Source organism: Sceloporus occidentalis, unplaced genomic scaffold (assembly GCF_023333645.1).
Source record: "Sceloporus occidentalis isolate IW3139 unplaced genomic scaffold, rSceOcc1.0.p SCAF_5, whole genome shotgun sequence".
Classification (NCBI taxonomy): Eukaryota; Metazoa; Chordata; class Lepidosauria; order Squamata; family Phrynosomatidae; genus Sceloporus; species Sceloporus occidentalis.
In genome coordinates, this window is record NW_028316985.1 from 162,863,407 (window position 1) to 162,890,117 (window position 26,711).

The 26,711-nt window shown below is 40.1% G+C and overlaps 1 protein-coding gene across 2 annotated transcripts in view; it reads left to right on the forward strand.

Annotated features, from left to right (window-relative positions):
- Positions 1-2,157: 2,157 nt before the first annotated feature.
- Positions 2,158-26,711, forward strand: part of LOC149313071 (bifunctional 3'-phosphoadenosine 5'-phosphosulfate synthase 1) — a 68,849-nt gene continuing 44,295 nt past the window's right edge. Inside the window, exons 1-5 of one of the 2 annotated variants that reach the window (XM_089526006.1) lie at positions 2,158-2,811; positions 14,098-14,212; positions 16,092-16,327; positions 18,873-19,011; positions 23,169-23,287. In XM_089526006.1, coding sequence (XP_089382132.1) covers positions 2,752-2,811; positions 14,098-14,212; positions 16,092-16,327; positions 18,873-19,011; positions 23,169-23,287 — 669 coding nt within the window. In that variant the 5' untranslated portion in view covers positions 2,158-2,751. Of the gene's footprint in view, positions 2,812-4,830; positions 4,885-14,097; positions 14,213-16,091; positions 16,328-18,872; positions 19,012-23,168; positions 23,288-26,711 lie in introns of those variants that run through there. The other variant, XM_089526008.1, reaches the window with a different exon arrangement.

A 26,711-nucleotide genomic window follows, 5' to 3' on the forward strand; every position in this document is an offset into this window, starting at 1 on the left:
ATCAGAGAACACAGACATTGGTGAAGACTGATTTTTTAGGGGGAAATATTACTTCAAGATCCCCATCAGTGTTCATACTGGCTAGGGGATTCTGGGAATTATAATTCAAAAAAAATAATTTTCACTGTCTGCCTTGAGGAGGTTTATACAGTGGACCTTTGGTATCTGCTGGGGTTTGGTCCCAGGACCTCCCATGGATACCAAAATCCGTGGACACTCAAGTCCCACTAAATACAATTGTACAGTATAGTAAATTGGTGTCCCTTATATAAAATGACAACATCAAAGTTTGCTTTTTGGAATTTATATATTTGTAAAAATATTTTCCAGCCGTGGCCATGGGTAAAGAACCCACGGATATGGAGGGCTGACTGCATTTAACTGTAACCAGTTCTGGGCACCACAGTTCAAAAAGGATATTGACAAGCTGGAGCGTGTCCAAAGGAGGGCAACCAAAATGGTGAAGGGTCTGGAAACCATGCCTTATGAGGAAAGACTTAGGGAGATTGGTGTGGTTAGCCTGGAGAAGAAACAGTTAAGAGGTGATATGATAGCCCTGTTTAAGTATTTGAAAGGGTGTCACATTGAGGATGAAGTGAGCTTGTTTTCTGCTGCTCCAGAGAATAGGACATGGAGCAATGGATGCAACCTACAGGAAAAGAGATTGCAGGAGGAACTTCCTGATTGTAAGGGCTGTTTGACAGTGGAACACACTCCCTCAGAAAGTGGTGGTATCTTTCTTTGGAGGTTTTTAAACAGAGGCTGGATGGCCATCTGTTGGGGATGCTTTTATTGGGAGTTCCTGCATGGCAGAATGGAGTTGGTTTGGATGGCCCTTGAGGTCTCTTGCAATTTTATGATTCTATGAATCAACCCTCTCGCTCGTCTATATGATTTTAAATCCATTTGCCTGATGAAGAAGCCATCTCTGGATTTAGCTCTTACTTCAGATCTTGCTCAGCAGCTAGTTTTATATGAACAAGTCACTTTGTTAGATAGTGGCTGGACAAGCTCCAAGTATAGTTGTTCCAAATGAAGTAATATTTTACTTCTGGATTGCTGATCACCTGGCACAGATTTAAGATACTTGAAAGGTCACGCATAAATGTTATTGCTACAGTATCACTCCATAGCTGGCCATCTAGTCTTTGCTTAAGTGAAAGTCTTTTGTTGACAAGGGGAGTTCAATGACCTTTCTGCACTTCATGAGCCATATGTAAATATACAGATTGACATCTGAGTGAGACCAGGTCAGACTGAGAAGCAAGGGTCGAGTGAGTTGCTTTCTTGCTGCCAACAGATCTTGGGTGGACAACACAGAGGCCTCCAGAGTTGGTGACTATGCACCAGACAAAGGTGAAGGATGCTGGGAGTTGCAGTCAGATACATTTTCAACCTACACAATAAATCCTTGAAGATTTGAACTGAATGACTGAGAAATGGCAAGATTTGTTCAGAGAGGAGGCTTGCCATTGCCTTCCCCTGAGGCTGAGAGAGTGTGACTTAACCAAGGTTACCCAATGGGCTTCTGTGGCTGAGTGAGGAGTCGAACCTAGTCTCCCAGATTCAATTTTTGCTCATCCTGCCTGAACACCATTCCTTGCTAAGGCCCAAAAACAGGCAATTTCGGTCCTCCAGCATTTTGGGGCCTAAAACCCAAAAGGCAGCGTGGAATAGTGGTTTGAGACCAGGGTTCGAATTCCTACTCAGCCACAGAAACCCATTGGGTGACCTTGGGCAAGAAGTCACACTCTCTCAGCCTCAGGGGAAGGCCATGGCAAACCTCCTTTCTGGGCAAACCTTGCCGAGAAAACCCCAGGATAGGGCCGACGTAAGTCAGAAATGACTCGAAGGCACACAGACAGACTGCTCACAAGAGACAGCCAAGAGTGAGAGAGAGGAGCCCCCGGGAGGCTAGAGCGGCCAAACCGGAAGCACCGCTCCTTCCTCGTCCCGGAAGTCTCGGCGCTCTTTTGACTCCGCCCACCTCCCTTTCCCTATAGCTTCTTAGCCTAGCGTGGCAGGAGCATGCGCAGAAGAGGCAGGAAGAGACGCTGTGCGGCGTGGCAGAGGGAGGCTGGACAGCGCCCGCTGCTTCTGAGGGGAAAGGGAGCGAGGGGAGGGAGCGCGCATGCGCAGTGGCCCCTCCCTCCTCCTCCTCCTCCTCCTCCTCGCTTTCCAAGGCGCCACCCAATTCACAGCCTCCTCCTCCTCCTCCTCCTGGAAGGCGAGGGAAGCCGGCATCACCTAAGCGCAGAAGGCACCTCTCTCCCCTTGAAACACACACACATCCTCTCTATCACACACAAACACTCTCACACCCTCACCTCTCTTACACGCTCATATACCTCGCTCTCACACACACACTCACACTTTTACACAGATACTTTAGCACACTCTCACATTTTATCACACTCACACACTTTCTGTGTCGCACACACACTCTCTCACTTTCTCACTCACACTTTCTCTCACACATACTTTATCACACTATCACACTTTCTCTGTTTCACACTCACTTTATCACACTTTCTCTCACACAGACTCTCACACACACCCTCTATCACACTCACACTCAAACACTCTTACACTTTATCACACTAACACACTTTCACACTCACATTGTCTCACACTTTCTCACACACATCCTCTCTCTCTCTCCTCCTCTCTTTCTTTCTGGCTGCCCCTCTGCCTCCATCCTTGCCTTGACTGCTTTGCCCCTCTCTGTCTTCTCCTTCCTCTTCTCTCCCAATGGATCTGCCTGCCAGCCAATGCAAAAAAGTCAAGCTGAGCAACAAAGTACAGAGTTGGGTAAGTTTTAACCACTTTCTTGGGTAACCTGGAGCTCCCCTTTTGCAAGGAGGTGGTGATTTGGCAGCCTTCTTTTTTTCCTTTCCCCCAAAAAGGAAGGAAGGAAGGAAGGAGAGAAATGGCTAAGGGAAACAGCAGAGGAAGGATGCTGGCCTGCTCCTTCAACTCCTGGGATGGGGCATCTGTAGGTTCACAAAACCAGTGATGCATTTATTGGGCCAACTCCAAGAAGTGCACAAAGTATGTGTCGCAAGCTTTCGAAGCTCTGCTGGCTTCTTCGTCAGGCTTTCTTGGGCCAACCCAAATGCACGAAATACATGCCGCAAGGCTTGTCACAAAATACATTATGATCACAGGCAAAGCCTGGTGACCAAGCCATGGGAGGTTCGAAAGCTCACAACATGCATTCAGTGCGTTTTGTGCTTTGCTTGGTGAAGAAGCCTTTGAAACTCTGTGACAGTGTATTTTGTGCGTTTTGTGTTTGGCCAGCAGAGCTTTGAAAGCTTATGACATGTATTTTGTGCTTTTCCAGTGGGGAAGCCAGTGGAGCTTTGAAAACTTGGGACATGTATATACAGTGGACCCTTGTTATACACTGGGGTTTGGTTCCAAGATTCCCCATGTATAACAAAATCTGTGTATGCTCAAGTCCCATTACATATAATGACATAGCAAAATGGTGTCCCTAATAAAAAATGGAAAATCAAGGTAAATTTATACTTTTTTGGAACATTTTCAAACCGTGTATGCTTGAATCCGTGTATAAAAAATCCATGTATAAGAAGGGCAGACTGTAGTGCATCTTGTGCTTTGCCAGGTGAAGAAGACAGTGGAGCTTCGAAAGCCTGAGACATAGAATCATAGAGTTGGAAGAGACCGCGAGGGCCATCCAGTCCAACCCCATTCTGCCATGCAGGAACTCTCAATCAAAACATCCCTGACAAATGGCCATCCAGCCTCTGTTTAAAGACTTCCAAGGAGCAAGACTCTACCACCAGGGGTAGGCAACCTGCGGCCTGCGGGCCGGATCCGGCCCAGCAAGGCCTTGGAACCGGCCCCAGCCTGGTCCTGCCGCCGATTGCCGCTGGGGTCTTTTGGGGGCAATTGTCTATAGAAGCCTCAGAAACATGCATTTATATTAACATTTTTTAAAAAATCAGCCAATTTTTTCGCATGTCCTCCATTTTTAAAAAGTGTCCTCCATTTGAAAATTTTATCCTACATTTGTCCTGGTTTATTTATATATTTAATTGTTTTTTTTAATTATTTGATTATTTATTTTTTGGCTTCAGCCCCCCCAGTTGTCTGAGGGACAGCAACCCGGCCCCCCGGCTCAAAAAGGTTGCCTACCCCTGCTCTACCACCCTCCAAGGAAGTACTTAGTGCATCTGGGTTGTCCCAATAAAGGCATCAGGAACTTGACTGTTGTTATACTTAACTGTATGGCCCACATAGCTGCCCTGGATATGTTTCCTCCTGGTTGCATAAAAATGGGCAGGCTTGGAGAGGGGTGCTGTCTGTGATATGTTGGTAATAAATGCAGGCTGCTTGGGATGCCAAAGCTTTGCTTTTACAGGAGGAAGAGGAGGATCACATTTCAGTGCATTCCACTGACAGTCTCTACAGCTTCTGTTTTTAGGAAAAGAGGAGGAGGAGGAGTGGGAGTGGTGAAGAAATTTACTTTTATAAAAACTGCAAGTCAAGTCTATATTTCAAGAGAGAGCTGTGCTTCTCTCTTTTTTTTATCCAGCGCCTGCCTTTATGAATGAGATTTAAATGCAGCTTTTCTTTTCCATTGTTTTATCGTGCATCACTGGTCAATGTTTGTGTTAAAAGCTGTGGGTGATAAAAAAAAAGGGCTGCCAGAGCACAGTAATGTACTCACCTCTTCCAGCGTCATTTTTCTTCTCTGTCTGTTGGAGGAAGGGATTGGAATCTGAAGTGTACAATGTGCCCATTCATTAATCTTGGGCAGCTCAAGACTGAGGTTCTTTGTGAGCTGCTTCTTCAATGAGAGCACTGTCAAAGCAAGCAGGAATAAATTCGAGTTTTCATCACTAAGGTGCCTGGCAGGTCAGTTTACCGTACGGGCCAGAGACTATGGAATTGCCAGACCTCTGGGGTTGGGTAGAACGGTCTTTACTAGAAATGAGCTGGTGGTTTTGACGATACAGAACAGCAGTTATAATCTGAAATCAAATGTCTGTCGGTATCTGATGCTCCCCCACCCCAAGTCTGATTTTGTGATATCTGAAGTAAAAGATACAGCTCTGAGCTGGAAGTGAAGACCATACAGTCTGATCTGAGTTGGTATTTACTCATCTAAAGCTAAAAAGGTTCTGATTTCTGTTTGAAAAGGTGTCAGTCTTGCTCTGTGGGACTGCGAAATCTTTGTTGTAAGGCCTCAGATCTGTCAATAGGATGTCAAGGATAGTGGGAGCAGACTGTTGGGGTAAAATAATATAACTTTATACATTTGATCTCTGCATATTTTTAAGCTTTAGAGGTTCTTGAATTGCCTTGAAGGAATTCTAGCCCTTGGTCCATACTTGAGCTTCATTGTTTCTTCAGGTGTCCCTTCCATAGTATCGCTTTGCTGGAAAAGACTGGTGTTCTCAGTGATCCTTTACAGCTGCAAAGAGCAACTGGAAGGTAGTATCCTATGGTATCTGTTGGTCATAAACACCATACATAAGATTGATTTCTCCCCCCCCCCCCACCAGTGCTTCATAACTCTGCTTTGGAGGTTTGAAAAACCTGTGAAGACAATATGGGAGGGAGAAAACTGTGGGTCCAAAGAGGAATAAAAGAAAGGGGAAGTTCCATTGCAAAAGTGAAAGCCTGATTGTGCAAGGTTGATGTAATTTGGAATATTCTCCTGCTGCATGCATCAGCCAGATAGCAGGTGCATTCGCATAGCATGACAACTCATTTATAGTTAGGTAAGGAGTAGTATGTTGGTGTACATAATCCAAATGGCTTCCCCTGTGCAGTGGGAAGACCCATCCTAAACAAACCATGATTTGACATGGTTTGTGTAATTTCCACGGCAGCAGATGGAATGACTCTCAAACTTTGGTGTTCAAGGCATTTTGGACTTCAGCCAAAAGATCTTCTGGGAGCTGAAGCCCAAAAGACCTGGAGGACCAAAGTTTGGTAACCACTACTCTTTGCTGACAAACCAGAGCAGAAATCCATTTTGTTTAAAGCTTGTTTCTCTTAATTGTTGAGAGGGGAATAGCTGGGGAGTGAATTATGACCACATTCAGATGACTTGATAAGGAAATCATGGAGCAAAGCAGCTGGGCAGCATGAACCAGCAAACTGCAGATAACTGACAAGTCAGGATTCCTGTGGCTCCCTAGATTGTTGTATGTTGTGATTGCAGCCATTGTCAAGAATTCTGAGGCAAATATTATCTTATAATATAGCTGTTTGTATTTTGCTTATTCCTACACTAACATTTCAGTCTGAGCTGCTTTAAGAGCTCATTGTGTTTGTTCTTTGCAACTGCTATCTACATTTGTTAAGCCATAAAAAGATCATATCAGCCTTATATCCTTTTGACCTTAAGACCTCTGGATTTGATTTTTTTTTAAATTCCACAGTATATTTCCACAACACTATATTTCATGCAATTGCAACAAACTTTTCCACTTTTATAAGGCACAGGAATATGTGTCACAATTTTAATCTTTTCTACGCTTCTTCCATAGTGTGCTTGAGCATTACAGCTTCACTTAATTTGATTCTTCTCTACATTGAAGGTGTGTCTACAAGGGTGTTATGTCCCCTGTATCTGCCTCAACTCAGGACTCTGCAGCATTTTGGATCTGATGAAATTTCTGAACAGTTTCCAAAGACAGTTCCATATAATTGTGTTGTTGTTGTTGTTGTTGTTGTTGTTGTTGTTGTTGTTGTGTGCCTTCAAGTCCTTTCTGACTTGTGGCGACCCTAAGGTGATCCTATCATTGGGTTTTCTTGGCAAGATTTGTTTAGAGGAGGTTTGTCATTGCCTTACAGTAATCCAAACAGGATAGACTCAAGGCACACAATCAAGTGCAGCTGCAAGGAGAAGTTTAGAAGCTTTTGTTTCCTATTCAGGTTAACAATAGTTTATATTATTTTTCCTGAACTTTACAGGCTGTGGTTAATTTTAACTATGGGCTGCTTGAAACAATCCAGTTTCAAACCATGGATTATGATGCTGGTTTGTTTAAAGCAATGCAGTAGGCCCTCTACATTTGGTGGGGCTGGGGATGCTGGGCCCCTGTGAAAGTGGGAAAAACGCAAATAAAAAACACTATATTTTTATCTGAGAGAACACCTCTCTAGGAATCTCTAGGTCAATCCAGCACAACTGTAAGGTCAACATTTACCAGATGCTGGCCATAGAATTGTGCTGAAGGAGCTACAAATACTCAGAGAAATGTTCTGTCGAGAAATCTTGGTCCTCCAGCACAACTTCAGGAGAAAGTTGGCCATAGAGTCACAATGAAGGAGCTATGAAAGGCAGAGGGTAGAAGAAGAAGGGCAAGACCGCATACCAGATGAGTGGCCTCAATCAGGAGTGTGTGTGTCACAGGCATGGGTTTGCAGGGCCTGAGCAGAGCAGTGGTGGATAGGGAGTCTTGGAGTTGTCTCATCCACAAGGTTGCCATAGTCAGAGTTGACTTGAGGGCAGCTAACAACAACAACAACAACGGTGGGTATTATTTCAGCACACCCAGCTCTTGGGTTAACTTTGGATTCTGTCTTCTCTTGGCACATTTGTGCCACTGGTTGTTTGAGTATTAATAATAATAATAATAATAATAATAAATTGTTCATTTATTAACCGCTTTTCCAACGATCAAAGCGGTGTACAGAAATTGTTAAAAACAGACAATAAGAACAGTAAAAACCACATCTTAAAAGTACATAATTAAAATGGATTAAATGCGAGCAAAATTTAAAAACATCCAATGACATTGTTAAAATCAAAAATCATAGATACTATACATCAATAGGGGAATATATTCTTAAATGGAATTAGGAGGGAAGGCTTGAAGGAAGAGATGAGTTTTTAAAGCCTTCTTAAAGGCTTCCACTGATCCACTAAGGCGGATCCCTTCAGGTAAGGCATTCCATAGAGAGGGCGCCACAGCCAAAAAGGCCCTTTGTTGAGTGGATGCCAACCTCACCTTAGGTTGGTTAAGAAACAGTTTTCCAGAAATTCTGAGTGTGCGAGGAGGATTATGCAGGGAGAGGCGTTCCCTCAAGTAACCCGGGCCCAAGCCATTTAGGGCTTTAAAGGTAATAACCAACACTTTGTACTGGGACCGGAAACGAATTGGCAGTCAGTGTAGAGATTTTAAAATAGGTGTTATATGATCACGTCTCGTTGTGCCCGTAATTAGCCTGGCTGCTGCATTTTGGATCAGTTGAAGTTTCCGAACCTGATACAAAGGTAACCCCGTGTAGAGCGCATTGCAGAAATCCAAACGAGAGGTTACCAGTGCATGTACTACTTTTTCTAGGTCCCCTCAGTCCAGACAGGGACGCAGCTGGCGTATCAACCGAAGCTGATACCAGGCACTCCTGGCCATCGCATCTATTTGAGATGATAAACATAGGGATGGATCCAGGAGTACTCCCAAACTACGTACTTTGTCCTTCAGGGGAAGTTTAATCCCATCAAGGACAGGATGACAAATTTCCCTGCCCGGGCCAGGCGAACCTATCATGAGTACCTCTGTTTTCTCTGGATTCAATCTGAGTTTGTTTTTCCTCATCCAACCCATTACTGACCCCAGGCAGGCGTCCAGAGGAGAGATGCCATCCTTAGTCACTGTGTCAGTCAGAGACATGGAGAGATAGATCTGGGTGTCATAAGCGTACTGATAACACCGAGCTCCATGGCTCCGGATGATCTCTCCCAGCGGCTTCATGTAAATATTAAATAGCATGGGGGACAGAATGGTGCCTTGAGGGACGCCCGATGTAAGCTCTCTTTTCCAAGAGCAGCTGTCCCCCAGCCTCACCATCACATGGGAGTTCTGTGGTTTCCCAAATGTTGTTTAACTGTAGCTCTAGATAGCACAGGCAATGGTAAGGAGTGCTGGAAACTGTAGTTTAACAACTTCTAGAGGTCCACAGAGTTCCTATCCCTGTTCTAAACCCTACCATGTAACTCTAAACCCTAGCATGTAATTTACCACATCTAGTATAATATCAGTGGTTTTAATTCTGTCTTATTTCAGTATAATTTGCTGTTATTTGTTCTCAAGTTGATTTCAGCTTATGGCAAATTTAGGAATGAGCTACCTCCAAGATCCCCAGTCATCAGCTGGTCTGCTTAGGTCTTGCAAAGTCACGGCTACAACTTCTTTGACTGAGTCAGTCGACCTGTCGTGCTGTCTGACTCTTTTCTTATTGCCTTCCACCTTACTAGCATTATCGTCTTTTTAAATGAGTCGTGTTGTCTCATAATACTAGTGAGACTCAAATTAGACTGCATTATTTTACATTTTCCTCTTCTAAGCCCTGGCTTAACCTTTTCATTCCAATTTTCCTGGGCCAGGGGCTCTTTCGTACTACACAACTATAGCAGTATGATTCAACTTCATCTTCCATGGCTGCATCCTGTGGCATACTGGTGCTTTTGGTTTGGCGAAACATTAGAGTTCTTTAGCTGAGAATTGTACATTCCCTTCTTTCATAAACAGCAAATCCCAGGATTTCATAGGATGGAACCAGGGCAGTTGAAGTAGAATCATAGTGCTATAATTGTGTGGTGTGAGAGAGGCTCACATTTCTTGGATCAGTATTTCTTAATCTGCTTTAAGTTTTCAGGAATCTGCCACTTGAAACAGATAGAATTAGTTTTGTTTTCTCAGTCTTTAGGTCAGATTGCTAGACAGTTGTAAGTTTAATTGGAGGGCTGGTGGATGATTATGAACAAATGGCTAAATTTGACTGATTTTGCATGTTACAAGTCTAGTATTTTGTTGTTAACTACCCACGAGTTTACTTCAACTCATGGCGACCCTGTGGATGAGACATCTCCAAGACTCCCTATCTACTACTGCACTGCTGATACTTTGCAGACTCATGCTCATGCCCTCCCTAAATGAATCTAGCCATCTGGTATGTGATCTTCCTCGTTTTCTTCTACCCTCAAACTTTCCCAGCATTATTGTCTTTTCTAATGAGTCGTGCCTTCTCATGATGTGACCAAAGTATGACAGTCTCAATTTTATCATCTTGGCTTCTAGGGATATTTCAGGTTTGATCTGTTCAAGGACCCATTTGTTTGTCTTTTTGGCTGGCCATGGTATCCTCAGCACTCTTCTCTAGCATCACATCTCAAATTAGTTGATTTTCTTATTTGTCTCCTTCACTGCCCAGCTCTCACATCCATACATAGTGATGGGAATTACCATGTCTTGAATGATTCTAGTATTAGTGTTCCTTAGTATGTTTTCCCTCTTTCGGATCTTTTCCAGTATATATTGGCCAAATTCATCTGATGTTTTAATTCAGCATCTGGTGCTTTAACTTTACTTAAAATTTTACTTTGTTCACATTGTGCTTTTCATTATCATGGTATTGTATCCCCCTCCACTGATTTCCCCCCTTTGATTTCTTGAGCCTTCATTTTATAGAGTTGATTTATTGTTTGACTAAAAAAATTGAACATACAGTATTCCTCCTTTCTAAGTAACCTCAAATAATCTTTAGTGGCTGTTGCAAACAGAAAATCTCATTTTCAACTGGGTGGTTAGATTAGAAAGAGTTGCTTGTTTGAGCTGCTTGGAACATAGGTAAATATTCTCTGAAGTCAAGACACAGGCATAGCTATTGATTTTCTGGACTTTCTCCAACTTATTTATAAATGAACTGTTTTGTCTCCTAAAATACTTTGGCTCACAATCATAATGCTTTCTTCCGTGTAGGAAAGCTAAGTTTTAAGGCTATTTAGACCATATGCTTTTCTAACAAAGTTAGAACTACACCAACTAGAACTATAAATGTTCTATTAAAAATGTTGAAGACATGAATTCCGTTAATGTATTATTTGTGGGCAAGATCACCTTTGTACATGTGGGTTGTCTGTGATAAGTCTGGGAACAGCAGGAGGGCTGGGACCTTTAACCCTGCATTGGATGTGACTTCAGGCAGGGCTTTCTTAAGTACCTCATGAAAGGTATTGTAAATGTTGCTAGAAAAAAGTGAAGGAAATGGCAGCCCAGAATGATCAGAGGGTGCTAGAGAAGTTTCCCCAAGAGAAGAAATTAAAATATTTGAGGCCTTTTAATTTACAGAATATGGATAAGGTATTCATGAAGAGGTATACAGTTATGAGTAGTATCAAGCAACCCGCATGGTGTAATGGTTTGAGTGTTGAACTACATCTCTGGAGATGAGGGTTCAATTCCCCACTTGGCCATGGAAACTCAGTGGGTGACCTTGGGCAAGTCACACACACTCATCTCCAGAAAACTCTGTGACAGGTTCATTTTAGGATTGCCATGAGTCAAAAATGACTTGAAGGTGCACAGCAAGAAAGTATAAAGCAAAGGTGGGAATTATGTGGTCCACAAGCTACATGCAACTCTGGATCAAGGATTCAATACAGCCCATAGTACTCCCACTGAACTGCCAATCCTCCATTTTACCTAAAAGAAACCCTATGTTAAAACAACAACAACAACAACAACAACAAAATGACAAAAATGCCATTTAGTGACTGCCCCTATGCTGAAACAACAAGGAATTCTCCTTCCTTGACAAAAGTAACTACATGTGTCATTTCCAGTTATCAAAATACAGTAGCAGCCTGTGGCCTTCAGGTAGTGCTGAAAATTGGTGGATGTAGTCCTCCTGGTCTACAGCACCTCAACTCCTGCATAGGAACACATTTTTCTTGCCCTCCTTAGTTAGACATTATCCAATATGTGATGTCATCCAATATAGTTGAACAATTCAAGACAGAATAAAGAAGTACATGTCTTGCTCTTCTTTGAGAAGGGTAAGAAAAATATAATTGTATTGGCCTTTCTCAGGAGTTGCTGGGATTTTTGATCTGATTTGATTTTTGATTTGGTTTGAGTGTAGAGTAAGTTTTGAAACCTTGGAATTTATAAAAAAAAACAGATAAAATATGTGGCTTGGGCTCAATGGTTTCTGCTTGCATTATTACGGAGTATTTTCCTCCCCTTAAAAATAATATACTACTAGTGTTCTTGTGCAGTGAAATATTAGGAAGCTGCAGTCTTTGGAAGAAAATGTGGTGAAACTGGAGTCTGTAAAGTACTTGAGTACTTTGCTGTTAATTCCAGTGCTCATTACTGCTATCTTCATGATAGATGGAGATGATAATAAATATAATCCAGTACATTGGGTACCAGGTTAGGGGAAGCCAATCTATATCTTATTTTTCTGGAAGTTTGTATCTTTCATGGTGGCGATATGGTGTATGAGAGCAGAATGAACTGTTCAGGATACAGCTTTCAACCTGTGAATGTGGTGTTCTGATAAGTGGCAGCGAGAGGTGAGGAAAGTTGATGCTGAGAGTTCATTAATATTTGAAAGTTATATAGTAACGGAATTATTTGTGTTCTGTTCCCTCCATCTTGTTCTATGTAGCCACAGCACATTTAGCTAGGAAAGGAAAAAGAGGTGTGGTATATAATGAATGGTTACAATGGCCTGTTACAGACTGCCAAAATAAAGCTGCTTCGGGTCTCTTTGGAGGTATGCTATTTAAATGATGCATGGGTCCTAAGAGTCCGGAGGTCGCTCCAAAGCCACACTCCATTCCTAAGCACTGGGGTGCAGCTTTGGTGCAGCTTCCAGATTCTTAGGATGCATGCATCATTTAAACAGCATAGTTTAATGTGGGGAGTAAACGTTTTCATTGACATACTGGACAAAAGTTTCAGAGTAAATACTGTGAAAATCATGGGGAGGAAACTGGTGTAATATAGTAGTTATTGTGAATTGGAAAAGCCCAAGCTTAGTTCTTAGCTCTCCCATCCTCTCACTAGATTGTCTTAAGCAAGCCTCAATCTTAGCCTCCATTCTCAAAATGAGAATAATAATACTCACCTAACTATGCTACCCTTTGCTTTTTATAACCTTTGCTGAGAAGCATGTTGAAAGTTCACACATCTGCCCATCTGATCATTTTATTGTCTGTAATGCTGAGCCTCATTAGAATGTAACTGTACCCCTAACCACCCTTTGTTATCTGGGAAGAAGGTTAGCTGCTGTTCAGGTAATGGAGAGAACTTCCATTATAACATCTTATACACATAAGCTGAAGGTAATTTATTTTAAATGATTATTTTAAATATTTTTTTGCAAGAAACAACATTTGTGTGCATTGTACCATCAGAAAGCAAAGGTGTCATTATCTCATAATTGTCACTTACTATTTGATGTTCTTTTGGTGCCTGTTTATCGAACCATTTCCTGTATTGCTATGTACTGTATATGTATTATCCTGCTTGAGAGTATGTATTTTCCCTGGAAGAAGATTAAGCATCCATTATGAAGCCAAGCCCTCCCTCCAGTCCATCTGCCTTGGTCCAAGCCTCGGAGTTAGAGAGGAACTGCTGGACCACATCCCCTTTCCCTCCACCACTCCCTTCTCCTTTTGTGTCATGTCTTTTTAGATTGTAAGCCCGAGGGCAGGGAACCATCTAATTAAAAAGATTGTATGTACAGCGCTGTGTAAATTTACAGCGCATCATAAATAAAGGTTAATAATAATAATAATAATAACCCATGTTGTTTTAGACTTTTGAATATTTTAGACAGTTTTAGACTTTTGGGCAGTTTTAGACTTGAATATTTTAGATTTTGGAACTCTAGATAAGGGAGACTCAACCTGGAATAATAGATTTGTGAATTTTTTTTTGCCACTGTTTTTATTTTTCCTAAACCTATGAGTATTCAACTCAGCCTTGTGCCCGCTCTCAAGAGTCTTAAAATGTATCAGTGCCTTAAATAACGGGTGAAATCAGGAATAAGAATGTAGATTTTAACAGAAGGAGGTTGTTGAGTGATTTGAAATTCAAATAAACCAAAGAAAATTGTCTTCTACTTGGAGCACACTATACTATAGTATTTTACATATTGAGTCAAGTGAGTTATGGTTGCATTGTCAGTGACTTTGACTTCCACAGGCCTCAGGCCTCTACAGCAGATCATTCCATACTCTTGTTTATTCCACTTTTTATTTTACAGGTAACAGCTTTTTGTCAAACCTTTAACTTTTCACTGCTTCATCTTTTTCAGGGGATGCAAAGAGCTACCAATGTCACCTATCAAGCCCATCATGTCAGTCGAAATAAGAGGGGTCAGGTAGTTGGGACCAGAAGTGGCTTTCGGGGCTGCACAGTCTGGCTGACAGGTACAATTTTACTGCTGATAAGTTCACTCCATTTAATTTTTCATGTCTTTTCTACATTGACATTTTAAAAGATTTAAATACCCAAGAATTACCTAATGTCTGTTAGGAGCACAAAATGCTCTCAAATTGTCAGCCTTGTACTGATGCCTTGTTTCTATACTTGCTGCATTTAATTGTAATGTAATGGTTAGAGGTTTTAATTTTCTATTTCTACATGAATTATTATGCTGTTCACCAACAAATTTGGCTACCTGGAAAAGCAAGGCAGGATATAAACAATGATAATAGTAACCTTCGCAGGAAGACATGATGTTTACCTCTTTGTTTTCTGTTAGGCGAGTAACGTGAACTTCATGAAAAGAGGTAGTGAATAAGCCCTACAAGTTACTTTACAGCTTATGGCCTAGATATGTTGTTGATTAGTTCATATAAAGGGAAAGGATTTCTACAAACATCCACTCAGTGTACCACATGCCTCCAGTATGCCAGAGAGTCCCTTCCAGGATCAGATACAGCAAAGCAGATTTACAAGGAAAACTGAACTTACTTTATTAGCATAATCAGTAGGCATTTCTGGTTACTTTGAAAGGGTGCTTTCAGCAACATTTTAACAGAAAATTTTCCCATATTATATCACTGTTTTTCCACTCAGAAAAGGAATAGAAAGTAATATTATAAAAAGTAATAGAAAGACAATCAAGCAAGTTAACAAGCTACTTGTTCAGTGTAGGTATGAGTAACAGCAAGGGTTTAATTTTCAAATACTATAATGAATAATAGGAATACATTACTATTAAAAACTAATTTTCTGTGCCCTACCTACAAATACAGGAAATTTGCCATGTTTAACATAACTGATGTTCCTAATATTCTCTTACGGAGTACATGTTTCCATGATTTAGTATTATCTTCATGTACTTCATGTAAAACGAGTGGATTTATAATTACCGTTAAGGGCCACAGAGGAATAAACCTGATTTCTAAGAATGCAACATCAATGTTAGATTCTATACATGTTAAAAAGTATTGTAAGGATGTAGTAAGTCTGTGAAAACTGTATGGTTGAGGCTGCAGTCCTGAGGGTATAAAATGCCATTAGTGTGTACATTATTAAGTTCATGTATCTGCTTTGCAAAATATGATAAAATAAGGAAGCCTTAATGACTATAAAATGTCAATACATCTAGTGTTCTATACATTAAATCTGTAGAGCTGTATGCACGATCATGTATGTGTGCGCTTTCAAGTCACTTGGCAACTTAGGTTGGCCCTATAAATTTATTAGGGTTTTCTTAGGTAACAAATAATTAGAGATAGTTTGCCATTACCTTCCTTTGAAAGACAGCATGTGATATTTCTTGGTGGTCTCCGGCTTAGTATCCAGATCAGATGGGAACTGGTGCCTTCAAGGTTTTTAGGCTCATCTTGTGACAGCTGGCTTTAAAAATCTTAACTAGCAGCCAAAATAGACTGGCACTAAGTGCTGGCTTGGGGGTGGTGTGGGGGTGTGGTGTTTAGATGACGCATGTCCCGATTATGCCCCCAAGCCAACATCATGCTGCCTGCCCAACCAGATGGCAGGTAGCATTTTGGCGCTCTGGTGGTGTGGTGTTTAGACACTGCACATCGCAGGAGTGCAGAAGAGCCGCTGCTGTGGCGAAAAAGACAGGGTTTTTTTCTGCCCCGAAAAGGAGTAGAATTTTGCCACTTCTTCTTGGACTGGAAAAACACCACATCAGGGTCATGCTGTGCAGTTGCTGCAGCTCTGATCCGGTGCTCAAAGGGGTGGCATCAAGCCACCGCTTTAGGGCCATCTGTACTGGCCCTGACATCTAACTAATACGGATTCTATGCTTGCTTTTGTTTTGAACTAATATAGGGCTGTCTGGAGCTGGGAAGACCACAGTTAGCATGGCATTGGAGGAATACTTAGTATGTCATGGCATTCCATGTTATACCTTGGATGGTGACAACATCAGACAAGGCCTAAATAAGAATCTGGGCTTCTCCCCTGAAGATAGGGAAGAGAATGTTCGGAGGATTGCTGAAGTTGCCAAGTTGTTTGCAGATGCTGGCTTAGTTTGCATCACTAGCTTTATTTCTCCTTATGCCCAGGTAAGCATCTTAGCTTTGGTTTATAATACTGAGTACTGTAGACATTCGTGTGAATATGGTCAAATTGTTCCTTTTTTGTTTAAAATGATGAACAAATGCAACTTAAACTTTGACTGAGATCTGAAAAAGCCATTGTACATATCAGAATGTTTGATTTCACACCATTGTATCAGATACTGATTTGGAATAATCTTCAATTTGTGGGGAAGAGTTATTTCTTGTAGATGATAAGAGGGGGTCTGCATGATGGCCATTAGTAAGGGAGGCAACTCTGGTAAGGCCCAGTGCACAGCCTTTCAATCCTAACTAGTAAATTAAGGGGCCTGAACAGACAGGCCAAAATAAAGCTGTTTCGGGTCACTTTGGAGGTATGCTGTTCAAATGATGCACACATTTTAAGAGGCCAGAAGCTGGGCCAAAGCTGCGCTCCTTAGGACTGGAGCATGGCTTTGGCATGGCTTCCAGCCTCTTAGGATGCATGCATCATTTAAACAGCATACCTCCAAAGTGACCCGAAGCTTTATTTTGGCTGTCTGTTTGGGCCCAAGGATATAATGACCATATTTGCACAGAATGGTAAATCAGGATTCTAGCAAATCCTAGTTCAGTGATGGCAAACGTTTTAGAGACTGAGTGCCCAAACTACAACCCAAAACCCACTTATTTATCGCAAAGTGCCATGTCCCTCTGACTTTCTAGTAACAAACTCTGGCGAACTCTGTGCTGAGGTGATGGCATGTGTGCCTGCAGAGAGGGCTCAGAGTGCCACTTCTAGCACTTGTGTCATAGGTTCGCCACCACTGTCCTAGTTTATTCTATGTTCATTTGTAGTTCTTTCCTCTTGCCTGAGGAGCAGCTAACCAAGAGCACATGCAGGGAAAAACTTACTGAACTCATAATTTGTTTCTTCCTTATTATGTCAGAGTCTGTAGCTGGAGTTTCAAGTTGGTTTCTTATTCCTGTGCTGTTTATGAATGATAGACTGAAAATTCAAGTTCAGATGTAACTGCTGTTTTTTAATCTCCTGGTGTGTTTCTAGTTATTGTAGCGACTACCACTGGCTGGACAAGACATGCAAGGAGCAGTTGGACAGCGTGCATAAATGTGTGACTTGTGGATGCAAACCCAAGATTCCCTGAAATCCTGGCTTATTGTTTTGTGTAAAAAAAAAAGCAGTAAATGAACACAAAGCTGAATTAACCATTACATTCAGTGCTGTAGAAAACCAGAAGATGGCTGTGCTTGAGCCTATCTTACATATTAAATTCAAAGTCAACACAAGCAGGCTTACTTTCTACCTTGACAGGCATTTCAAATATGAAGTGTAAATTAGAATTCAAATTAAAAACTACATTTATTTTTTTAAAAAGCAGTTGCTATATCTTGGGAGTTTTTGTAGTAAAAGCTATGTGTCATGTTTCTATGTATCTTATAGTGCAAATACATCAATATTATAAGCAAGTACATCAATACAGAGTGCATATACACATAAATGCAGTAACATTTTGTGTGTCTTAGGGCCCATACAGACAGGCCAAAATAAAGCTGCTTTGGGTCACTTTGGAGGTATGCTGTTTGAATGATGCATGTGTCCTAAGAGGCTGGAAGCCGCGCCAAAGCCATGCTCCAGTCCTCAGGACTGGAATTGGTGAGATGGGATTGTATTACTTTAAAGTGCATATGAAGAATACCATTTTGTCACTCCTTCCCCACTTTTTTTAAAAGTCTCTGCTAGAAAAAAATACCATGCCAAGGAAAAACATCCAAGTTGCTCCAGCTCTTTTGGATTGCTATGTCTCTGCCCCTCCCAGTAACATTCAGAAATGGAAACACGTTCTGTGGACTGGTCTGTTTTGTTCTGTTGAATATGTTTTTAGGTTTTGATCATTATATTAGGAGGTTAGTTTATGATTAAGATTGGGGTGCAGTGGAGAAATTGGGTTTTTTAGCCACCTCCAGCAGCTGTCTTCTTTCTCCCACAAGCATATTTTTTGTCCCTCACAACAAGTTTATAGGAACCTATTTCTTTATTAAACACTTCCATTTTGAACTTTAGCTAGTTTGGATTTCAAGGTAATATACAGCATAAACCAGTGCAGTAAAACAACAGTGATAAAAGAGAATAATAAAATCCTTTGCAGAGGTTAAAATATCCTAGTAAATGAAAAGTTGTTGCCAGATAACTAAAGATTGCAGTATTGACCTTTGATTGGAGGAAGATATTCTAAACCTTTCTAAAGTACAGTGCAGTATGAAAGAGTCTGAGCCTTTCTTCTGCCTATATAACTTGGGAAGGGTAGTATGGTATTGTTCTAACCTTTGCATTGTACAAAGATCTCTTCTCAATTTCCAGGCTTTGACTACTTGTCTTTTTGTGCTGGGTAAAAATAATAAAATGCTTTGATACTTAACCAAGGTTATAAGGAAGTCTGCTTGTGTTAACCATTGCTTGTATAGGTATGTATATAAGGTAGGCATAGTTGGCTATGCTGAGTGTTGTAGAATTTTATTTCTGTCACTTTTATTTACCCTTCCTGCTTTTTAGGACCGTAACAATGCTAGACAAATTCATGATGTGGCTAGTCTACCTTTCTTTGAAGTATTTGTGGATGCTCCATTGTATGTTTGTGAGCAGAGAGATGTGAAAGGCCTCTATAAAAAAGCCCGTGCTGGAGAAATAAAAGGTGAGTTACAGTGTCACTTTTGTGCTAATCATTTAGATTTATTACACTATCATTTTAACACACACCTATCCCTTTGGGGAGCTCATAGTTGTTTACATAGAGGGGTAGAAGACTGGTATCTATAGGCAGATCTCTGGATAATTTGCAGAAGACCAGAAAGGGTTTCTGCTATCCAGTGGGGAACTATGGTTAAACAAAACAACTCCCCCAAAACACCACCAACAACAACAACTACTTTTATTTCCCTTATAAATTTAGTTACTGAAATCAAGATAGAGATTTTTTTTTTTTAAGATCAGGTGGGGAAATAGGAATAGGTCACATTTAGAATGAGTTGTGTATGAGTAAATCCCCCATGTTAGGTCTGGCTGCCCCTAGTACATGGTTTTCCTTTTCAGATTTATCCTGTCATCAAATGTTAGTTTCAGGGAGTATGAGAGCTGTACCACCCAGTACCACCCAGAAGTTTCATGACTGGAGATTTGAACTCAGGGGTAGTCTAGATTTCTGGTCAGTTCACCACTCTGATTCTTGCTTGCAAGGATTAAATAATGGAAATGAAATTTAGTTACCAGCTCACAGATTTAATGGTTGAAATGCTATGTAATAGCATTGATCTAGCATTCTGACCATTCAAACAACAGTGGAAACTTACAACATCTTATTTATTACTAGTACATCAATGTATTTTATACCAGTATTCTGTATAGTCTCTTTTTAGTGCCCTGTGTAGTATCTGAACAATAGCTGTGCCTATTTTCCTTCTACTCTCCCTTTTTATGTTACATGTATACCTTGACACTAAGAGCATATGCTGCATTCTATGTATTCTTTTGGTATTAAAATTTCCTTTGTTCTTTTTGTAGACAACTTAGTATTCTGTTTCCTGTTGATAACAGTTACAGTCATAAAATAATCTCATGGAGTCCATATACTTATACTGATAACAGTAAAAGTCATAAAGCAATATGCAGTCAGTCTGATGTCTGATAATGCTAGAATTCAAAAATCTGTCTAAAAATAGAGGGCATTTATTAACTGTGGTGCCTTGTCACCTAGCTGGCAAAATTAATGAAGTGCCAGCTCTCCATTTCTTTCTTTACGATGTTTGGTAGTTTGAATCACAAGGTACTAGCCCTGATGGGGAAGCAAGTGTACCTGTGGAAACATAATGTTATTGTGTCTACATTGTTGACTTTCTGAACACATAACATTGCAACTCACATTCAAGACACTGTGTGTTGTTAATTCTGTACTCTTTTTTTCTTACTGTCATGAAGTAGAACCAGATATTGCTTCAAAACAGATTAATATTTTTTGTTGGGAACCACCAGGAAAATTGAAGATACATTTGTAGCTGATACTTCAGTGTCATCAGGCTTTATTATTGCTTTTGAAAAGCTTTGATTTTTATTCCAGGCCTTCAGAGTTGCACCCCTTAAACCACAGCATTTACTTGGGGACAAGTCTTGGAAAAGTTACTCTTTGGATTACAGCTTTCAGAATACTTTAGCCACAGTGGCCACTGGCCAGGTAATTCTGGGAGATGTAGATTAAAAAGTCACTTTTTAAAGTTCTGCTTCAAGGCTGATTTGTTGGACATCAAGCTAGCAATTGAGGCAGGTGCACTCCTTTTCTTTTGCTGTCCTATTACCTCCCTTTCTGCCCTGTATTTTCTCTTTTCCTTTTTTCCCCCTACCTACCTCTTGGACTGCTAGAGAAGCAAGAAATGAGTTTTGCAGAGGTCTGAACTGATTTCTAACAGGCTGTTGAAAGTTGAAGTAGAGGGTTGCATGTGGCACTAGAAATAAAGGTGCTTCATCCTTGACTAAAACAGCAGTGCATTCATGTTACCTGTGGATAACCAGCTGACACTTTTAATTTCCAACAGGTCTGTGATAGAGAGGTGTTTGACTTTTCCAGTTGGTGCATTAGACACAATCAGTTTTGTTCATGCTGACACAGAGTAGTAAATGTTCTACAATTCTTCAATAGCTGAGAAAGGGAAAAACTTCTATTTTCTCACTTTCTAGCTTTGATATATTCTGTTTTATTGAAGCTCTCCTATCACCTGTGTGCCTGATTTTTGAGTCAGATATTTAGAGAAAGACTCAATGGCTCACTGCAGGAATAAATCCTAAAACAACACAACTGTTATATCTAAACTGTGCATCTGATAAAACATTTTGATTCTTTTTTACTTTTTAGACAGCTCAAGGAGATTTTGCATGTTGCCATGATGGATGATATATTAAAATGTTTGATCTAAGAGTTATGCCACCAGTTTTCTCTTTCTCTCTTTCTCATTAAGCTTTCTGCCCCATGAGTCATGGCTTTTTATTATATGCCACATCATGACATGACATTATATTACTGCTGAGAAATAAAATGTAGAAGAAATCTGGAGGTTATAATAAACTGATCATCCTTATTCTTGTGCTTTGTGTTGGATGTTTGTGGCTTAATATTTTATGTATATATTTGCTGAGTACTATGTTGATGAAATTTTTCTGATGACTCAGACCAAGCACACTAGCCTACATAGAATACAGGAGTGCTGCTAAACAGCCATATAAACAAAAGTCAATATTGGTTAGAAACTGAACTTTGTAATATATTTATAAGTATTAAAGACTGCTTCATCCAAATTATCATTACTTAAAACAGGTGGGATGTATGTGGACCTGAATTTTTGTGATTCTGTTCAATTTCAAATCCTATCAGCCCATATTGGCTAATGGTTAGAGATCTTAGGAACAGTAGCTCCTTAATATTTGGAGGATTGATTTTTATGTGTGGAAGGCATTGTAATTTTATTTAAAAAACGTACACTGAAGGTAGTACAGTATAATATTGGATACAAGAGACATACTGGGTACCTCAGAAGTTGAACTAACAGTGTTCTTGGTCTGATGCCAGAAATATTTTTGGACCAGCCTTGCTTTAACCTGTCCCCTCAACCTCCCAAATTCCAAGGCAGTCAAATTTTGTGTTAAAGTTACCATGAACTCAAGATTGTTTCAGTCTTATTTAGCATTCCATATCCATATCCAAACATGTGTATCACAGAAGTATGTTGTTGTGTAAATAACATTCACAGTGGGACTATGAAACCTTTCAGTTACAGTTTGGTATTAATTACCAGTAAACACCAGGGATATTAGATAAAACTGCCTAAGCAAGCATTTCAGTAGAGGGTGAAAAATACACATTATGTGAATTCCTTGGCATGCAGTTCAGTTATTCTATTTTACTCTAAATTAAACGTGTGAACTGCTTGTCTGGACAAGGATCATTATGTAAAAGAGAATATGTTTAATATTTCCCTCACCAAATCTTCCCTCTTGAAATGTCTCCTATCCTTGCACACTTTTTAGAAAAAGCCTCCATTGATTGAAAAAAAGACTCCACTGATTATAGAGATACACATTACTGATCAATGAGGGAAGGTGTTTTGGAGAGGGACATTTGCAGATAGGTAAGGATAGTTTCTCCCTACATATCATGTTCCCAAGCCAGGTTGGGGCTCTGTATACTTTACTTAGACTAAAGACAAACAAAAAGGGAAGAGTTGAGAACTATCTCCCTGTACAGACTGGCCTCAAAGGCCGGGTTGGGGACGGAGTCAGGGCATAGCGTCTACAGGACGTATATCCAGGCTCTACCCCCAAGGCAGCTTGGCACTGCACCGCACGGTGTGCAGCGTCACAGTGCTCCTCTGGTGCTGCATTTGAATGATGCAGCACTGAAGGAGTGCTGTAAAGCTGTGTTGCCAAGGCTATCATGCCCTTTCCACTTTTTGTGGCTCGCTTTTGCACCCTGGAAAGGCCGGATCAGGCCCACTGTGTGTGGTTGCCATGGCCCCAATCTGGCAAAAATGGGGGAGCCTGCAGGCCACCCCTTAGTAATCAGTTACTAAAAAAGGGCCCTTTTTAAAACAATTATGAGAACGCTTCCATGACAAAAACAGAAGCGTTCCCCTTTAATAGCGCCATCTGCGATCCTACCAGGAGGCTCAGTCACAGATCGATGACGCTGGGGCAATGGGAGCAGAGTGGAAGGTAAGTAATGTGATAAACTTCTATGTTGTACAACAGCAGGAAAGTAAAAAATCCATCTGAAAAAGGATAGTGTATTAATTTTTGTCTCTCATGCAGGTTTTACTGGTATTGACTCGGAGTATGAGAAGCCTGAAGCTCCAGAGCTGGTACTCAAAACAGATTCCTGTGATGTCAATGACTGCATTCAGCAAGTTGTAGAACTTCTGCAAGAAAGGGTATGAAGTCTTGTACTGCTTGCTGGTTTCTTAGCATCCTGTAAAGTTTTTACATTTGACTTAAAAGTAGGATGCCGTGTTTAGTTGATCAATTGGTTAGATGAATTGATTTTTTTAAAAAAAACCATCATTGTGTATAATAAAACATTATTACTAATTGAGTACCAAATAGTTTTTTTAATGGTTAAATAATTTCTTATACAACAACTTCCTGTTACCAAAATTCTGTTTGACCAATACTGTCTATAGTAGACAATTCTGTCATACATAAACATTCTTCTAAAATGTTTAATTCAGTGTATCTTATGAAAATAAGTAGAATGCATTTTCTTCAGAAATGTTTGATTTTTTAAAAAATATGTAGACTTCTGCATATCTAATCAATTACAGTGGTACCCCGGGATACGAATTGATCGCGTTACGAAATTTCCGGGGTACGAAAAAGTTAGATTGGAAAAAACTGTTCCGGGTAACGAAAGATTTTTCGGGTTACGAAATTCATTTCGGCACGTTTCGGCGCAAAATTCAAATGCGAAGCGCGGCTAGCGGCTTTCCAGCGCTAACGGAAAGCCTTTTCGGGTTGCGAAATGTATCGGGTTACGAACGGCGCCACGGAACGAATTAATTTCGTAACCCGAGGTAGCACTGTAATTGATTCAATCATGTACAATTAATCATGTGAAATTTCTCTAATCAAGTGTCTTTTATGTATGTGGTTAACAGAATATAGTGTGTGTGTGTGTGTATGTGTGTATGTGTATATATATATGTGTGTATATATATGTGTGTGTGTGTGTGTGTGTGTATATATCTATCTATCTATATATATATATATATATGGCTTTGTGTATTGGCCCTGCCATTGTGTCATCTGCCAGTGCTGGTGCCATTAGGGGCTCATCTGCAGAGAGAAAGATAACTGAATGCCCAAAGGATCATACTTATGAGAACTCAGTGTTCTAGTTCATATGGACAGATGATTATGATGATGTATATTCATTTATAGTCCAACTTTACTGCAAGTAGTCAAAGAAGTGCACATCACTCTCCTGCTCCCAACTAACCTATGAAATAGATCGGTCTGAGACTTGCTTGAGGTCATTTAGTGAGTTTTCATGGCCCACTGAGGACTTGAACCTGCACCTCCCAGCATTCTAATTAATACACCATATATTCTTGGCATTCTTTTTCTCTGTAGACATACCCACCTTGTGGGCACCATGTGGATGAAACTGAAAGCAGAGAGCCAATGTGAATGTCCATGATCATTCTCCCTGTTATATTCATTGACAAAAAAATAACGTCTGAATAAAGCTAATACTATATTATTACTATTATGAGTTATCCTTAGATAAAAGGCAGATGTTAGCTGATGCAGAGTCTTTCAGATTTTTCAGTCTTCATAATCTGAGAGAAAAATAGACAATAAATGAAAGTTTGTTCTGATGCTTAGTGTTAAGCAAAAATCATTATGAGCTCCCATGGTTTATAAACAAGTAAATACATGTTGCTAAGAGCTTACTATCATACATAGTCAGCTTATACAGGGATAACCACAGTTATTTCATGAACAGCATAGTATGTAAGCCACCACTCTTTCTGTAGTTTGCAGTTCTAAAATTGCAATTCTTGAAATTAGTGCAACTGGATTATTTGAAATCACCAGAAAAGTGTCTGTATTAAAGTGTCTCACTTGTACTATTTGAAGTGTCAAGAACTTCATGACAGGTAGATTTGTTTTGTTCCAAAAATGACTATCAAAAGGCAGGTTGTAGGAATCTTTACATACAACCTGTAGGTGTTGTAAATATTATAATAGAGTGATTTGTAGAATAGAAAGCAGGGATTCCAAAGACAGTGGACAAAGAAGACATTCTATGTTTGCTTTCCTAATTTTTGCCAATCTCTTATGCTACATGGCTTCCTTTCTTAAATGGAAATGTGTGCTTGTTTTTTTGTTATTCTTCTGAACAAATGAACGCCAAAGGTATATTGCTACCTTTTGTGTGTACATGTGCATGTGTGTGTTGAGTTACTATGCCCTTGCAAAAGATGGTTAGCTTTTTCTCAGAGCTGTTTTCTCTGACTCTGAGGAAGCTATGTTTGCTTGCAGTATTTCTAGACTGCTGCACCAGTGTGTGTGATACAACAAATGTAAAACAGGTAAAGGCTTGTGCTGGTTAGCCAGTAGTGGAGAGAGATGAGCAGTAAGCCACTTACCTCTACCAGCAAGAGAAATGAATATACATTCATGCTATTACTGTGGATGTTTGGCTACCATGAAACTTAATGAAAGTATTTGAAAAGGATATGGGGAGCGGGCCAAGATTCTAGTACTACCTATCAGTAACTGAGTATTCACATTTCCATTGCATGTTAGTCAGCCACTATTTGGCTGATGCCATGCTTTTCTGAGTTACATTTTGTCTGGCACTCTTTCAATCCACAAACCCACATATCAGTGTAGAAAATGCTCTTTGCTTCAGTGAATACCATATAAATAAGTTAGAGCACCGACCCATTCTACCATGGTGATTCTGCCTAGGGGCTCTGCATGTTCCATCCTGTTCTACCTATTGTAATGGGAAAGAGGATGACATATTTTTCAGGCTAGAGTACAATATTTCAATTCAGAGCCAAAGGTAAGAAAATTGTAGATATCCTGTAGATCTCCTGGAGCAAATGTTCTCAGCATGGTTATAAACAAGGTTTCCTCAGAATAATTGTTTAGGTAAAGTTTCTCATTACCAGGTCAAGCAGACTTTGTGAACATTGTTTATGATGTACCTTCTAGGATTTAGCATCCTGGAAATGGCAGCGTTTCAGTTGAACATTGTTCACTTGGTTCCATCTGTTGCAGCCACTGAACAAGTTTCTTCCCACAGCTAGTCATCCAAAGAAGCTTTGTCTGAGCTCTCTGCACTGAAGCATTTTCAAAAGCCTTAATAAACAGTAATGTATTCTTTGAAAAAGACAATGCCAAAAATAAGTTGCCAAAATTAAAAAGGGCAAATTATTGGCAGTAATTATGCTAAGAAATCTTACAAAATTTTAATGAAAGTTTCATTCACTGTTTTTCTCCCAACAATAGATTAATAGCCTGTCATATCTTAAAGGAAACATTTTGTCAGAGTACGTATGCTCATTTAGAAGTCCTTTCTTCTGAAAAATCTCATTAATTAGTGCAATATTAATATTTAATCATCATGTTCCATTGCATCTTTGTGGAAGTCTCAAGTACATATTTCATAATGATTTAAAGATTTGTTTTATTTAAACCCTGGGGAGTATATGTTGGGACTCAAAGTCCTGCAGTAACATTTTTCTAGGCATTCATTTTAGAGACTGAATTCATTAATTCAAAATGAATGAATTTAAATATCACTTTTTCATTAGTCTCACAACACAAAGTTAAGAGATTAAA